Here is a 17,688-nt window from a genome sequence, read left to right as displayed (position 1 = left end):
AGCTATAATGTAGGAAGTTCTGGTCTGTGGTTGTTGCAGACAGACAGGTTCGCTATCTGTTGACCTTCTCAGATCTTTCAGCTCTCCATGCTTTCTTTTGCAGATGTGGATGTGGACAAACCGGACGAGAAGTCCATCATGACATACGTAGCGCAGTTCCTCAAGCACTATCCCGACCCTCATCAGACTGAGGCTGATGGACAACAAGAGGAGGTAAAGCATGCATTAGTGCTTTGATCTGTTAAAATTCGCCTGTGTAGTAGTTATTTATGTTGAGCTCACTAACCATTTAGTTTAGCCCACCACCATATGGAATCCATTCAAAGACCCATTTAGGTCTAGAATCATACCCACAATGCATTGCTCTGTGTGCTCACTTTGTGTCTCTATCTGTGTCGCTTGCCACATATGTTTGTAGCTGGTTCGTTCCATTCCCACATTTGCTCTCTCTATACCCACCCTACAGGTAAGACACCTCGCGCCTGCATGACGTTTGTTTTAGTCTACGGATCATTTTCAGGAACTGGCAATTTTATTTTTAAGAAAAAATAACTTTCATCTTTCGATACGGACGCAGGCCAATAAATTTGTGCATCCCTTGGGACACACATGCCGTTTCCTGATAATGATCCATCTGCGGTGCTTCTCTCTGCTGTATTCCTCCTTTTCTTTGGCTTTTATCTTGCTAACGTCTGGATTGTGTTGTGTTTGCGTATCTCAATGCGTCTGCTCTCCTGGACAGTATGACCCACAAGATATTGAGCTAATGCTTGAGGTATGTGGTTATTAATAAACAGAGTCATAATACGGGGTGTAGACTTAATGTATAGCGATTTGGGATGGTGGAAGATCTTCAGTCTTATTTCAAATTAACCTCTTGCTTCGATCTTTTCACCTTTTGAATTTTGATGTGTGGGCTTTTGGTATGGAGTGTCTTGCTGTAGTTGTGGTTAAAGTAGTTGTTTTATATCTGCTATGCACAGAGAGAGGAGAGGAAGATGCTGAGGGAGGTGAAGGTTTGGTTGGATCAGCTGGAGAGAGATATACTGCGTTTACAGGGTTCTGAAGAGAGCCTCGCTGACAAATATCAGGTAAACACATCTGTCATCCGAATATAATCATATCAGTGGCGGCTCGTGACTTCTCATTCGAGGGGCGCAAATTCAAAATATGTGTTCGGAGTGTCATGTGTGTTGCATGTGTTTTTAAAATATGTGTTTGTTGCATCATATGAACCATCAGGGTTCTCACGGCTCCTTGAAATCTTTGAAAGTTTGTGAATCTGGGGGGGAAATTCAAGGCCCTGGGAAGTTTTTGAAAATATACATACATAGATACAGGTCATTGAAAGTGCTTGAATCTATTTTATGCAAGAAGTTTTCTGGAAAAAATCCATATTATTACACCTGTGTAGTGTCAGATACTATCATAAAAAGTCTACTTTGTCTACGTATGTAACTGTTGTTCCCTGAGAAGGGAACGAGACGCTGCGTCTCCCTTGCCATACTTCCTGCGTCCCTGTAACGCCGTCTTTGGTAATATTTCAGATGGTTTAAATATTTCAGATTTGATTTACACATTCAGACGCACTTACCCCTGGAGGCGTCCCCAAAGTGTCACCGCAGTGACGCAGTGCAAGTTCCCTCGAAAGGGAAATGTAACAATGTTTCTTAAAAGGTAACACGATGCAACATTGCTCTCATTTGAAATTCACATTTAGTCCGTGAATTTGAAGGTATTGGACCTGGGAAGTCCTTAAGGTCTTTGAATTTGAAGTTAACTAAGGTGTGGGAACCCTGAACCATGTGCATCACGTGCTTTGTCAAAATAAGTGCCTGCTGCACACGCGTCAAAAGCGTTTATGATAAAAGAGACGCTCCCTTAACAGTAAACTCTGATTATGCATGAGATTATGCGAGTATCTGGCAAACGCGAGCGTCTCTTTTATCATAAACCATAAATCATAAGCAAGATACGTGATGCACATAGGATCCCTCAACGCGCCATGGGAATTATGCTGGTCTATGCTGGTTTAGCTGGTGGTCACCAGCATACCAGCACCAAAATACAACATATGCTGGTATGACCAGCATGGGATGCTGGTGCTAATGCTGGTTTGGTGCTGGTTTAGCTGGTGCTAATGCTGGTGCTGTTGCTGGTTTGATGCTGGTTTAGCTGGTGTTCACTAGCAAACCAGCACCAAAACACTACATATGCTGGTCTTGCTGGTATGCTGTTTTTTTCAGCAGGGAATAAATCATTTTTGCATCTTATTTTTTGGCTGCAGACCTTTAAGAATTTCCGTGTGCAGTATGAGATGAGAAAGAAACAGATTGAGTCTTTGCTGCAGCCGGTACACAAAGATGGAAAACTATCAGTGGATCAGGCCGTCGTCAAACAGTCCTGGGATCAGCTGTCTGTCAGGGTATGTTTTGTCAAATATCATTAAAGGGGTAGTTCACATAAAAATCATTTACTCCCCCTCATGTTGGTCTAAACCTTGTGTTGAATACAAAAAAATATATTTTGATAAATAATAGTAACTACACAGTTAATGATACACATTGCAAACATGCTTATATTAAACGAGAAATAAAACGTGTATGAACAAGAAGCTGTTTGTTGTGCGCTTTTCCTCTATCATCTCCTGTCAATCTTGCCACCGTCTCTCTCTCTCTCTCTCTCTCTCTCTCTCTCTCTCTTTGCTTGCGCTTGACCGTGCACGCAGGTGCACTGCTCAACATACAGTGATATATAAATGGTGTTGTAAGTTTCTTATGGCATAGTAATGAATAGGTTATTTGCATTTTGGGCAGAAATAGAAGATCAGATTATTATTCGTTTAGCCAAGACTAATTTATGTTGTCGAATGTAAATGAAACAGTTTTAACAAGTCTGTTCTATAGCTATCTGATCAGAGAAGTTACCAGGCGTTAAAAGACCTTAAAATGACTGCTGGAATGTAAAAAAAAGTCATTGTAAAATCAATATTGTAAAAAGGACATTCTAAATGTAACGTAATGGTGAGAAAACTGGCAAAATAATTAGGATAATGAAAAAAAATTCGGTTATTCGGCCTTCGGCTGAGTATTTCATTTTATTCCGCTTCGGCCAAGAATTTTCCTTTCGGTGCATCCCTAGTCCGAAAAAATGAACTTCTGCTGAATGAAGTGTGAACTGAAGCGCAGGCCTTTGATTCAGGGCTCATTACTGAGAAATCAGGACAGATACACAGAGAGAGTTTTGTTCAGAGAAACAGAAAACTCTTCAGTGATTTGGCCAGACACTCGACAGTTTGATGGGTCCTTCAAACAGAGAGCGGCTTTAAAGCTGAAAACTCCTTTTGATACCAGCGATGCTTTTCTGTGGTTTGTCTAGCTCTTAGATTGGCACATCCATCTGGATAAATCTCTGCCCGGTCCACTGGGAGTGATCGGAGCTTGGCTGCATCGTGCTGAGCTTTCTCTGAGAGAGGACATACCCATTCAACAAGCTCACGAGGAGACCGCCAACATCATCCACAGAAAACTGGAACATCATAAGGTTTGCATGAAAATTTTACTCTATGCTACTTACATTTTTAGGCATCGTCTCTTCTTGTGCTATATATGCAAAATCAGCTTTTTTAGGATGTTGTCTTACAAGGTAGCTGTTTTATAAATGTACATGCATACTTAAAGATGTATAGCATGCATCACGAAACTCAACGTACTTGGGTACTATAGGCTAATATTGGAAAGGTCGCGACAGTGGCACACAGACAAAAGAAAATAAAAAAATGATTGGCAAAATTATTTATTTTTCACAACAGTTACCTTTGAAAACAAAACTGCATTAGTAAATGGAGAAATGTTTGCTTTTTATTTTTTAAATATTAGAAAACCATAAATAAGGAAAGTCAGGGCAACTTTAATTTTAACCCATTCCCTGTCAGCCATTTTTGAAAAGTTGCCCGCCAGCATTTTTTGTGATTTTCACAAAAGTTTATATATTTTTATTTAAAAATATAATGTAAAAAATATAAAAATCAAATGAAATAACAGACCCTCTGCTTTCAAACAAACAAACAAAAAAGAATTTTTTTTCATCCTATCTATATTTTTTTATTTTTTCTATATCTTAAATATGGTTATTTTAAAAAATAAAATAATTTTTTTAGCAAAAAGCTAAAATAATTGCATTTTTGTGAAGGAATTTTGTTAAAGAGCAGATTCAGAATGATTTTTAAAACATACATGGAGTGTAAAATTAGTAAATAATGTTTTGGCTTCAGTTTTTTCATAAATTGGGTAAGCGCGCATCTAGTGGATAATCACGGTATTGCAGATTAACATAAAAATTTATAAGCAACACGTTTTTTCATGCAAATGTTTTCTCTTAATTGACGAGATAACTCGAGTTAATATAACACAGCAACATTTACTTTCGGCCCACAGCCCTCATTCAAGTTTGATTTTTGGCCCTTATTGAAACAAAGCTGCTGTGTTTGACGTCTCATTTAAAGGGTAACCCAACTATAAACACATGTATGGCCTAATAGATTAACAATGGGATTGGCTATATGAATGAGAAATTTAAAGCAGTACAGATGTCATAGTTTTAAAAAACTAAATATTTTCATTTAAGAGGCCGCCATTTGTATACTTTACAATTTGTGACGTCAAAAGGTTAAGACAGAAGATGAGAGTTGAAAACGCACATAGACAGTAGGTGGCGGTATGTTGTCTTGAGACCTGTGCCACTAAAATGCCAAGAACATCAACGTCTTCTAATCAGCCCTTTCAATATATCGTAGAGTGACATAAATAATGAACTATGCAGAAAATCGAACTTGAGCGGAGAGGTAAAAAGGTGGAGTAAAACATTCTAGCATGAAAAACTGTAGTAGATACCATAGTAAATTGTAGCAATATTTAGCGACAACAATTACATGTCAATGACCCAGAAAGCGCTTCACGGAACGTACAGGTTAAAATGAGTGTTACATGTTGGGATTTTTTGTGTAGTACTTGCTTGTGTGTGCACACTTGGTAAATAAACTTGATGCTGATAGTAAAAGGCAAATGTAAAGTATTAAAGCATGCAAGTCTTCATAATCAGGGTCCCCATTAATACTTGAGGGTCTTGCTTTGGTTAATGTGCTCCTAAGAAGGGAATCTGACATTTGTTTTTTCTGTACAGGAGGTGTTGAAGAATTTGGAGGGACACAGACAGACGTTCCAGCAGATTCACAGAGACAGATCTGTTAATGGGGTTCCAGTTCCACCCGATCAACTTCAAGACATGGCAGAAAGGTCATTTCTAATGAGTGCTTGCTTCACAGCACCATGTTGTTTTAAAGGCAACATGCAATGACCTTCATTACTTTCATAATGTGACATTTATCAGAGTTTCATTTGGGATATTTTGTTCTTTGAAATATTGGGCACAATAACACCAGGAACATACTAAGTAAATAAACCCAATTTTGATTTAAAGGGTTAGTTTACCCAAAAATGAAAATTACCTCATTATTTACTTACCCTTACGCCACCCTCGATGTATATGATTATCTTCTTTGAGACGAACACAATTAGAGTTATATTATAAAATGTCTTCCAAGCTTTATAATAGTAGTAAATGGTGCTTCTGATTTGAAGCTTAAAAAAGTCCATCCATCCTTCACAGAAGTAATTCACATGGCTTCAGGGGGTTAATAAAGACCTTCTGAATTGATACGATTTTGTTAGAAAAGTATCAATATTTAAAACTTTACAAACTAAAATAACTAGCTTCCAGTAAGGACCGCCGCACGTTCATGAGAGAATGCGTTTCCAATGTATGGCATAGCGTACGAGGCATAGTGAAGAACGCGGAAGCGCAAAGCACAAAACAAAATGCCAGTCAGGAAATAAAAATCTATAACAAAGACATAAATGAAAATGTTGGAGGATTTCGATATTAGACAATAGGATACTGAGTTTTTTTCCTCGTTTATCACTACGTCTCGTACGCTATGTCTCGTACGCTACGTCTCATACGCTACGTCTCGTACGCTACGTCTCGTACGCTACGTCTTGTACGCTACGTCCAACTTCGTATGATGGAAACGCATTCTCTGGTGAACGTGCGTCGGTTGTTACCAGAAGCTATTTATTATTTATTAATGTTATAAATATCGAAATGACATATGCAATGTTATTTTTAAACAATAAAATAAAAGTTGAAACATTTCTGACATTTATTTACTACTGATAATTATGTACTATTTGTTAACTAATATTACATATTTAATTCACAGATTTAATTTTGTGTCCACATCGTCTCATGTACATCTGATCAAACTTGAATTCTGGGAGATGAAATATCGCTTAATGGCTTTTCTCATCCTGGCGGAGTCAAAGCTAAAATCTTGGATTATTAAATACGGCCGACCGGACTCAGTGGAGCTCCTTCTGCAGAATTATATTGTACGTCTGCCACTTCCCCGAATTAACCATTTTATATTTTCATATCACAAAACATCCTACAACATCTCCTCTTTTAATCTCAGGCAATTATTGAAGGCCATAAATTCTTTGAGCAATATGAAACCACCTTTCGGACTCTAAAACAAGCTGCGGAGACGTACATGAAGTCTGGAGCTACCGGTAGGACGTGATGCTTTCATCCATTATTTCCCTGGAGAAACATGAAGCTTTTTATAATTGTTTTCTGGCAGCAGTTCTGATCTCTAACAGCCAAAATTCTCTTGCTTGGTGATCTGGATTTTATTATTCGCACAGATAGTCATTTATAAAAAACTCTACAATATTCTCAATAAAAATTCAAGTTTTTTATATATCTTTTGCTGTGTCTTAGGCTTTCTTCATTTAATGAATTACATTTCTTACAGCTGAGGAGTGTGAGGGTGTGAATAAGTTTCTGAGCGACGTGACGGCACAGTGGAAGAATCTGTCCGTGGAGATCCGCAGTGTGCGCAGTATGCTGGATGAAGTGATCTGTAACTGGGAGAAATACAGCAGCACGGTGGCCAGTCTACAGGCTTGGCTGGAGGACGCTGAGAAGATGCTCAACCATTCAGAGAGCGACAAACGGGTGCGTTTTAATATCTAGCAACTTACACGCCTACGGTGAAGAAGCTCAGGGGGAATTATATATAAACAATGTAAATTCTCTTGCAGGAGTTTTTTCGAAATCTTCCGCACTGGATCCAAACGCACATGGACATGAACGATGCTGGAAACTTCCTGATCGAGACGTGTGATGAGACGGTGTCCCGAGAACTAAAACAGCAACTGCTTCTTCTCAACGGCAGATGGAGAGAGCTGTTTGTCAAAGTCAAACATGTAAGACATGAAAGTACAAATGTCTCAGATTTTTCCTGAAAGCTCTTGAATGTCCATCAATGTTTCGATTTGGTTCTTTTTACCGTAATGCTACTTTCGTGTGCTGGTTTTGTTTTAATTCCACTTTTTTGTACTTAATAGAAAAACGCAATAAAATCCATTTTGACAAATTTCGGTAAAAACATGTTTTCTATACCAAGAAAGTAACAAGATGAAAACAACTATTTTCTGCTACAAACTTTCACATAGAATCTTTAGGTTATAATAACATAAACAATTCAAATCCATCATTTGATTTTGAAAGATTTATTATAAAAACTGATTATTTTTTCTGCAAAAGTTTTTTTTAAATTGCATAAATCTATTGAATCAATATATAAATGTGCATTCATCTTTGCCATGTTATATTCATTTAGTTGACTAGTGGTATACACTGATTAAAAAATAAACATTAATCAAAACGCTTACTTTGTCATATTAAGTACACTGTCATTGCTGCTGTCATCCTTGGGACGTCACACGACAGCGATCAGCTGTAAAATGTTTTGGTCCTGCTCGATTTTTGTTGACTGAGTAAAATAATGGAAAGTTTTTCGTAAGATCCCCTGGGGTCAATGTGTTAGCACGACAGAAGCTTGATGCTGTCGGGAGATCAAGCAACAGCCGGCATTTTTCCTTCGCCCGAGTGCCTCTCACGTAAATTATTTTAATTTTGATGGCTTACATTTCTTCCCCGCCACAGAAAACCATCACAGGTTTAGCAATGCCATCAAAAGTATTATTTTGTTTTTGTTTGTTTGTTGATCATTAAGTACAAGATGAGGAAAACTAGAATTCCGTGAGCGCCGCCATTGTTGTTTACAATGCGTGGATTGGTGCGCTGTGATAGGTTAAGCAGATTTATTGCATTCTAAAGAGAAGGACTGGTGTTTGTCAAGGTTTGGGAAAAAGGGAGAAAAGTTGACAAAATAATTAAGAATTAAGAATTGACAAGTTAATACTGACCTGATATAATACTGATTTTGGCGGTAACAATTTTTTTTAATGGCGTTTATCGCGTTTTGGAACCAAACTCTTCAAATAACAAAAATAACAAACTATTGCTAGAAAAAATTTCTTTAAAGTGTACTTTGATTTTTAAGTTTGGCTCACGTCCTATTCGGTTACGTGGAGAGGCCGGGGTTTATGACCTATACTGCATCCAGCCACAATAGAGACAGAGCGCAGTTATGCAAATTTGAAAACAACACCCACCGGGGGGGAAAACAATCCAACCGTCTCCATTGACTTTGTGTTGGGAGAGGCCGCCTCCTTGTCATTTTTGGCTTGTAACAGGGAACAGAGTGGTGCCTGGAAGCTGCTGTGTGACAATATGTACGGATAACAAGCCAAAGAACCCAGAAATAAGTTTTTATAAGCTGTCGAGCCGTAAAACCCAGCTTTTAAGGAGAAAAAAGTGGATCGCCGACTACGTTTCCCTCTAGTGTGCGCAGTTCTACTAATAGGAGTACTATGAAAAGTTGCCTGTTTCTTTTTCTGTTTTTTTGGGGTCGACAGCTTATAAAAACTTATTTCTGGGTTCTTTGGCTTGTTGGCTGTACATATTGTCACACAGCAGCTTTTAGGCATTATTCTGTTTTTAAGTTTAATCTGTAAATAAGTTTTTATAAGCTGTCGACCCCAAAAAACGCGTCTTTAAAGACACAAAAGTGGAAACAGGCAACTGCATGCATTCAGGTTGTAGCGGTAATTGAAAGTTGAGCCAGACACCAGCTTTCCCGCCAGTGGGCGTGGTTTTAGCGCTGACAGCGGACACGCCCCCAGCATTTGAGAGCAGAATATTCTTCCTGTTTTTCTTAGATTTTGTAAAAACTTATTTTATATATTTGGCGTTTTTATCATTAAAATTTGGCTGGGTTAATAACACATTTTTCTGTGCTGTGACAAACTAAGAACACATTTAAAATCAGACTTTACACGGACTTTAGGTGTTGATGTGTCTATTCATACTGTATATAAGTTTCACACTAATGACATGAATCTTTTTTAAAGTACGCAAGAGCAGATGAAGTGGACAAACTGAGAAAAGATTACGAAGATGGAATTGAAGCTTTGAAAGTGTTTATTGACACAGCCAATGAGAGGATGAATACACCGGTTCAAGTGTCGTTTCTGAACATCAGGACGTATCTACAAGATGTTGAGGTAATACGAGTTCACAAAGCTCATGACATACAGTATAGCTTTCTATTATAGGTAATTCTAATGAGTTATTTCCTTAGATATTTTTGCATCGTGACTACTTAACTGTTAAACCAACCGTTGTCCCAGGCAACCAATTTCCTCCCATCTCTCTCATATGACTTTGCAGCTTACTCTTTCTCACATAATTAAATGGTTCAAAATAAATGATGTACATTAAGAAAATAAATGTAATACCTTATTTTCATTTTGTACAGTCAGCTGGTCATTTTAACAAAATAAACACCTACAGACCCTTAAAGTCACTTGTAAACTGTGCACATACTGAAATGATTCAACCATTTCATTTTATAAGGATAAATGTGATCGTAGTATCATTGATATTTAAGTGTAAAGCATCATATAAATGTCAACTTCATCCTCTTAGGACATCAAGCACAAAGTTCCTTCCATGGAGGCTGCGTATAAAACGGCCACACGTAACGCTCAGCAGCTGACCAAAGACCTCTCAGAGGAGGAGATTGCGCAGATGCTGGCGGCCATGGCAACCATTAAAGATGAGCTCTGCAAGGTGTTTGACCCTCTGGTTTCTTCCATTAGCCGACACATTAAACCAACAGTGTCTTTCTGACCTCGACGCTTGTGGTGTCTTTCAGATAAGAGAGAGAGCTCTGCCCCTGCTGAGGGACTCGCAGGCCATGCTGCCTCCTTTAGAAGAAATGGAGAAACATATCACCGGGTTTTACCAGTCGCTGGAGAAGGCCAGTCGCATCACTTCCTCCCGGGACTCTGAAGCGCCGGGAGATTTCAAGCAGAAGTGTCAGGTAATTCATGATGTGGGATCCATTTAGAGGCTATTGCAATGATTATACCATAATTACACCAAAAAAACATACGTGACAAGATGTTAATTAAAATTAAGGATTTTTTGTGTGATTTTTCTGAGCGCTTTGAACATGTTGACGGCATTTATTTTTCTGTTTGTTGAAACATTTTACAGGAGCTGGTTACGTATCAGCAGAGCTGTAAAAAGTGTCTGTCAGTGATTGATAAAAACCATCAGGTCATTTTGAAATCTTTGGACACCAGTAAGAACCTAAAACATCTGGACACATCACTGCTGGAGAAGAGAATCGCTGAGCTTCAGACGTCTTCACAGGTGAGAGCTGAAGATCATCAGACGATCATCAACATCATGTCTTATAAGCAATTCAACACATAACACACGCTGTTTCTGCTTATCTCATGTTAATCTTTAGATTACGTCCTTGTATTTAGTTTTATCACATTTATAAAAGACAGATCAGCTGTATATTTTTTTAGACATTTCATGCAGTTTTACTTACCGCCTGCGACTCATAACCCAGTTGGGACCGCCCCATTTCAACGAAATCCAGCATTAAACAAACACACAAGCACAACTACGCTTCAGCCCCGGATATCCATTATTTCCATACGGCTGAGTTCTTTGGGAAACTTAAATTTTTGTTAAAATTGTCCTCACAAACAACAAAACACTTTTTTGGTGATGTTGATTTCTTGTCTGCTCTTAGTTGGTTGGTGTGTGCGTGCGCTATTCTGGTTAAAGTGCCCATATAAGGACTTCCACTGTACTTCCTGCACTGAAATTGGCCATAAAAGAAATAAAGCAAGATTGTTATGTATGAATATTTCATGTTTGAACTCAAAAAAACTTGTTCAAATCCTGGCAAAGTGCATTCGGCACAGAAATACTCAATCATGTCTATTTTGTCACATGTTTAGCATGAGGATACTTACTGTGCATTCATACCAGATGCAAATAACGCAATAAATCACACTATTCACACAGTTGGGCGCTTGAACATTTTAAGTTAACTTGCGTCAAATTGAGTAAAGAGCGTTTTTTACAACTTACCAGATTATCTGACCTCCTCACTCCACTTTCTTCCAAGCAAGATCCTTTTTATTCCTTTTTCTATAAAAGTACAAATATGTGTCGTACAGCTCCAGGTGTCCACATACAGCGACAATGATTTTGTCCTCTATTGTTGTTTCGTATTTCTGCCTCCGCTCACGTCGAAAGCAAAGTCCTGATTGGTTAACGTGGCGCGAAAATCCGGCAAAATTCAGATTTTTCAATTCTGCCGAATCACGCTTTACGTGCGTCAAATGCCCAAAACGCTCAATACACGCAACATGATGTCTATCGTGTCTTTGCATTGACTTAAGATGTAAATCACCTGCGCCTAATGCTGGGTTCACACCACACGCGTTTGAGGCATCAAATTCGTGTCTACCGCACGTAGTTGGACGCTTGAATATTTTGATTGACATCGCTTCATTCTCACGTGGAAGCCGCGCGTGAAATTCTAGTCATCAAGATATTCAAGCTGAAATTCACGAGCAGGTTGAGTGTTATTAGGCTTGTTCAACTTCATGCGGTGCCGCAAGAATCGACAGCCGGATGACGTCAAAGTACCGCAAGAGCGATTCGCGAAATCATACAAAGGAGTTTGCTTTTAAATCGCTCTCGCGGAGCCTTGACGTCATCCGGCTGTCGGTTCTTGAGGCGCCGCATGAAGTCGAACAAACCTGAAGGCTGCATCAGTCAGTGGTTAGTGGGTGGAGCTAATGACTCAATTTCGCGCAGTGCATTTTGGTTAATTGAGTCCATCAAAAACCGTTACGAAAATTCTGCTTCAACACACTATCAATCTTATAATCAAAATCGTGTATATTTCTTTTTTTTCTCATGTAAAATGCAAAATGGACATAAATTACATGTGATAACAGGCTAAAATGTCTAGGGTTCAATTCCGCTTTAAGACAGATATGCTGTAAGCTTTTTGAACGACTATTATATACTATAGGCGGTGTACAAGTCACACTACCTGTGAGAAACCTGACAATTCACCAAGTCCCATGTAAACACAGTCTGCATAGCCGGTTTATTGATTTGCATGTAAACACATAAAAACAGTTTTCTATAATAAGCAGATTTTTGATAGTTATCCGCTTATTCTGTGCATGTAAATGCACTCAGTGTTAATAAGTCAGAATGCATAAAATTGCTCTAGACCACCCCTTTAACATGCATAACTAACTTGATGAAAGTTATATTACTCAGAGTTTACTATTTTATATGTCAGGAGACTTTTACCTTCCACTTGTGTTTTATGCATCATTTCGTCTCAGATGTTTCTTCTACAGTTCTTTATGAGAAATGAAAATCCACAAAATATTTATATTTTATTATTTATATTATATAATTCAGAAGTAAAGAGCTATAGACAAAATTAGCATATCTATTAAAAAAGTCCAGTATATTTCTGTGTCCTTTGTTTGTTAAAATATCAAAATTAAAAAGAAAAGAAGTGTTTGAATTCTTGAGAGATCCCTCACTTGTGATCGTGCATTTTAGTATTGTTGACACTTGACAGACTTCTTTGAAGGAAAGATCTAAGAAGCAGCAGGCTTTACATGAAGTGACAATAGAGGCATCAGGGTAAAATATAGTACAATTATATTTTTGGGATTTTGTTACATGTACACTTTGTCTTGTAAAGGCCATGGTAAAAGAGACCACAGAGTGGAAGAGACATGTGGAGGCAAACAGCAGTCTGATGAAGAGGTTCGAAGAGTCTCGTGTGGAGCTGGAGAAGGTTCTGAAAATAGCCGGCAGCTCCATGACGGAGAAAGGAAACCCAGAGGACCTTCTGAAAAAGCACACGGTGAGAAAAGAACCCAGCGGTCTATTCTGGTGCCCGCCAAATGATCTCCGGTTGGAAAGCTGGCATTGTTTATTTAGCCTGTTATTGGCTTTCATGCAGGAGTTCTTCGGGCAGATGGATCAGCGAGTTCTCAACGCATTTCTCAAAGCCTGCGATGAGCTCACAGATATTCTGCCAGAGCAAGAACAGCAGAATCTGCAGGAAACAGTCAGGAAACTGCACAAACAGTGGAAGGTCATCTGTTTTTCTATATCTCATAATCTAACAAAAAAAAATGTTTTTCTAAAAAGATGCTGAGGTCACCATCTAACCTTTTATCAGCAGTGATTATATGTTCTTCATTCTTTCATATATGTTTTTTGCAGGATGTTCAAACAGAAATTCCTTTTCACCTGCTGCGCCTAAAGGTGGAGCTGGAGAAGAATCGCCTGATGACATCACTGCAGGAGTGTCAGTCCGAATTGGCCCGTGAGAACCGTAGTCTGCCGAGTGCGGGCAGCGAGAGATTAATCAAAGAACACAGGGTGAGACCCGTCGCCTTCTGTCTCTGTGACATTGACCGTCTGTGATAAGTCAAGCTCATGGTGTATGTCTTTATCTAGATGTTCTTCAAGGAGAAGGGCCCACAGGCTCTTTGTGAGAAGAGATTGCAACATATGGAAGAACTCTGTATGAAGCTTCCCGAGAGCGATCAGGCCCACCAAACCTTGGAGAGCTCTAGAACGGCGTTAGCCGAGCTCAAAGAGGAGATCGAGAGCACGCATCAGAAACTCACGCAGCACCCTGATAAATGGAAAGAGTTTAACACCAGGTGAACATTTGATCTTTTGACGGTTGCACAGTACGTGAAATCACTGCAGAATGATGTGAATGTCTTTTGTGGTTGTCTTGCAGGTTTTCTGAACTCTCTGCCTGGGTCGCATCGAAGGAAAGTGAACTCAGACTTCTTCGAAACCGAGCTGGAGACCCCAGCAAGTTCAGCCAGGTCAAATCTACAATCGAGGTGAGAAATAAACATGAAATAGTTTGAATGAATATGAGAGATGAGATGTGTAATCTCACTGATTGTGACTTATAGAGTCTGAGGAATGATGCTGAACTTCAGGAGGGGAACGTGAGTTGGCTAAAGACGCGTCTGGCCTCTCTGATTGAGGTTTGCACACAGAGTGACGCCCAACGGCAGGCAGCCACTCTCGGCAAACTGTCCACTGACTTTAAAGGTCTCCTGACATCTCTGTCTGAGGTTAGACATCTTGTTACTTACCACTACAGAGCTGAAATACTATTGGTTAATCTCTTATTTCAATCATGACAACTTTTGGAGTGTACTTGGTAACACTTTACTTGAAGTGGTGTTCATAAGACTGACAAGACACCTTCATAAACATGACATGACACGTGTCATGAACATGAAGGAGATTTTATGCACGTTTATGACAACTGTCATTAAGTGTCATTTGTTCAATTTTGTCATTTTTAATGCAAAGATGACATTGTTGGAGATGTCTTTGTTATGACAACTTGACATTACCAAAACAACATAACTGACCACTTTTTACCAGTGATAAAAATTGAACTTGTCATTAAAATGTCATTAAGTATTAATACTGTCATATAGTTTTATAACAGCGACACAAATATTTTTCTTGACCTCAACTACAGTGGTACAAATATAATTTGTCATTAAAATGTCATTAAATGTTAATACTCACGTCAAACAGTGTCATGAATATTTTTTAGTTCAGAATGTTTTTTTCGCGTTTTCTCCATGTGTTTAAAAAAAAAGCATAATCTAATAATAATAATTGAAATTGATAAAATTATGTTTTATTGCATTATTTTTTGGTACTTTCCATCCATCAGTAGTCAAAGATAAGGAACCGTCTTTGGAAATTTGATGACGGGAGCCAATAAGCATAACTTCAGTTTTACCACTATTTAGACACAGAACATTTTTACTCATTCATTCCTTTATCTCAGAAACACAGCCACAAAGAAAATCACCAGATTTTGAGTGTATATAAATCTGCGTATCGTCAGCATAAAAGTGATAATGGAGGCCAAGCGATCGCAACAATTTACCAAGCGGTGTCATATAAATATTAAAAAGCAGAGGTCCCAAGACTGAGCCCTGAGGAACACCAGTGAGAACAGGGCTAATCTCAGACCTGAAACCACCCATGAAAACAAACTGAGAACGATCAGTGAGATAGGAATAAAACCCCTTCAGAGCTGTCCCAGACACACCAAAATCTTGTTCAAGGTGAATGAGCAATAGATTATGATCCACAGTATCAAAAGCTGCTCTTAGATCAAGAAGGATTAGAATGGAAATAACACCAGAGTCAGGAGCCATCAACAGATCATTGGTCACTTTGACCAAAGCCGTTTCAGTACTGTGGAATTTACGAAAACCTGACTGAAATATATTTCACTTGAACTTGAAATATCTGCGCGCAAGCTACGTTTTTGCATGCATATGAATGGAAGTGTAGTGTGACCGCCCCTTTACAGTGGATAGGAATACATGCTGCTCCAAGAAAATATGGAGAACCACTGTAGCAGATCTAGGCTGTGGTGCTGGGGAGGAGGGGGGCTAGGAATCCCATGGCATGGTTCATTGAGATGAACCAGGACAGAAAGGAAATAAATAGGTCAACTTTGATAGGAAGGGAAGATCGATTGGCTGCGCTAGCAGCTTTATGAGTACCAATCAGACGCATGAAAGAGTTTCATGACTTGGTATATAACAAAACATGAAATGTGAATCATTGTGATTCAATGCTGCTACATTTCTAAAAGTTCATGGTCCTGTTCTCATTCGGATTACATTCATTTATAATAAAACTTTTGAAATGTTATGGTAAATCCCTGGAAAATGGTAAAGCAACGCTTATCCAGTAATGTACTGTACAGTGTATTTGTTTGCTGCATTGATGCTTGATATTAAGATGCAACCTTTTTTTCATTGATCTGTGCATTTCTCATTTTGGTGTAGTCAGAGAAAGTCGTGCTGGCGGTTGGTGACTGTGCGCAGTTCAGAGAGGATGTTAAAACTACACTAGAGGAGCTGACCCAGGGTCAGCGGGAACTGCAGTCAGAGGCCACCAAGATTCTGGAATCTGAATCTATCAGAGAAGCTCAACAACTATTGCTGCTTTATCAGGTGTCAAAGAATTAATCATAAAAAACATACAATATCACGTTATTGCTTTTGCTTGTCGCTCATACAGTTTGTGATTTCTCGATTTAAAGCAACAACTAAAGCGTCAGCGCTCAAAGAGGAAGGAAATGCAGGAGCAGATAAATCGTGGAAAGCAGATCCAGATAGAGGAGGGTCTGGAGGAGAGCTTACAGGAAGATCTGCAAAAACTGGAGACCACCCTGAGCAAAATGGATCAGAGCATCGAATCACAGGAACACAACCTGGAGGTGAGGAAGGACAACATGCCCCACACACTTCCAATTGCAACCTTAGATTAAAACCAGAAAGAGCAACATCCCTGTTGTAAACGTCCCACTGTGTCCTCAGGTGACTTTAGCTGCTTGGCAGGAGTTTGACAGTCAGCAGGCCGCAGTGAAAGAGTTTGTGGGTAAAGTGCGATCGGTCACAGAGAGAGAGATGATCTTCAGCAGTCCAGAAAGTCTGGGCACAGACCTGGAACAAAGCAAGGTGAGAAGATCACAAATTCGATTGAATAGCCACATTATAAAACAGACAGATAATTGTAATAAAATGTTATCATTTATTTAACATTTTACCGCTATTTTAAAGGCACTGTATGTAACATTGGCTTCTAGTGGTTACGCTTGGTACTGCAGTCTAAATTCAAAATATTGAAAACCCTTTTTCTCTGCCCCCTCTCGGATTATACAGGAGCAAAACTTACGATGGAAAGCATATGTTTACATTTGTAATGTTTTTTGTTGTCTGCAAACAATTCGTGGTTGTAGGGATTTTATAATTTAATCTGAGGCTCATTTCGGAGGTTGCGTCCACCGGGGGTTGCATTTGTGGGCCATTGCAGTGTCATTTAAGCAACCGTGATAACTGGCAACCATGAGCTGTCAAAATGCACTATTGGGTAAAATTGGGCAGGAACACACAGACCAAAACAAAAACAGACTGAATAACTGGCTACAGCATTGTTTTTTGGTAGTTCACTTATTCCTAAACTTAGCATGTTTCCTTAATATCTACAAATATATTATATAGTGAAGTCAAAAACTTACATACAGCTCCTTTAACTCTTTCCCCACCAGCGTTTTAAAAAACATTGCCAGCCAGCGCCTGGATTTTTATGATTTCCCAAAAGTTTAAAGCCTTCCAGAAAACTTTCTTCTTTAAATATATAAACATAAAATATATCAAATATTCAACCATGTATCACGAAATTATGTACCTAAAGTCACGTAAATTTGTGAGTCTTTTCCGTGACACTGAC

General features: G+C 38.9%; 1 protein-coding gene across 1 annotated transcript in view; it reads left to right on the top strand.

Moving 5' to 3' along the window:
- The window catches only part of syne1b (spectrin repeat containing, nuclear envelope 1b), a 135,826-nt gene that overhangs the window by 19,609 nt on the left and 98,529 nt on the right, over nt 1–17,688 (top strand). The window contains exons 9-31 of the mRNA XM_073869946.1: nt 104–213; nt 743–775; nt 984–1,091; nt 2,288–2,425; nt 3,379–3,543; nt 5,182–5,294; nt 6,281–6,449; nt 6,533–6,629; nt 6,875–7,077; nt 7,164–7,328; nt 9,381–9,533; nt 9,958–10,101; nt 10,187–10,354; nt 10,531–10,689; nt 13,079–13,243; nt 13,343–13,477; nt 13,609–13,767; nt 13,846–14,054; nt 14,138–14,246; nt 14,322–14,486; nt 16,242–16,409; nt 16,499–16,675; nt 16,776–16,916. Coding sequence (XP_073726047.1) covers nt 104–213; nt 743–775; nt 984–1,091; nt 2,288–2,425; nt 3,379–3,543; nt 5,182–5,294; nt 6,281–6,449; nt 6,533–6,629; nt 6,875–7,077; nt 7,164–7,328; nt 9,381–9,533; nt 9,958–10,101; nt 10,187–10,354; nt 10,531–10,689; nt 13,079–13,243; nt 13,343–13,477; nt 13,609–13,767; nt 13,846–14,054; nt 14,138–14,246; nt 14,322–14,486; nt 16,242–16,409; nt 16,499–16,675; nt 16,776–16,916 — 3,353 coding nt within the window. The remainder of the gene's footprint in view (nt 1–103; nt 214–742; nt 776–983; nt 1,092–2,287; nt 2,426–3,378; nt 3,544–5,181; nt 5,295–6,280; nt 6,450–6,532; nt 6,630–6,874; nt 7,078–7,163; nt 7,329–9,380; nt 9,534–9,957; nt 10,102–10,186; nt 10,355–10,530; nt 10,690–13,078; nt 13,244–13,342; nt 13,478–13,608; nt 13,768–13,845; nt 14,055–14,137; nt 14,247–14,321; nt 14,487–16,241; nt 16,410–16,498; nt 16,676–16,775; nt 16,917–17,688) is intronic.

This window comes from Misgurnus anguillicaudatus, chromosome 7, assembly GCF_027580225.2.
Source record: "Misgurnus anguillicaudatus chromosome 7, ASM2758022v2, whole genome shotgun sequence".
NCBI lineage: Eukaryota > Metazoa > Chordata > Actinopteri > Cypriniformes > Cobitidae > Misgurnus > Misgurnus anguillicaudatus.
The sequence above is the reverse complement of the archived record's forward strand: the minus strand, read 5'-3'. Positions and strand labels throughout refer to the sequence as shown.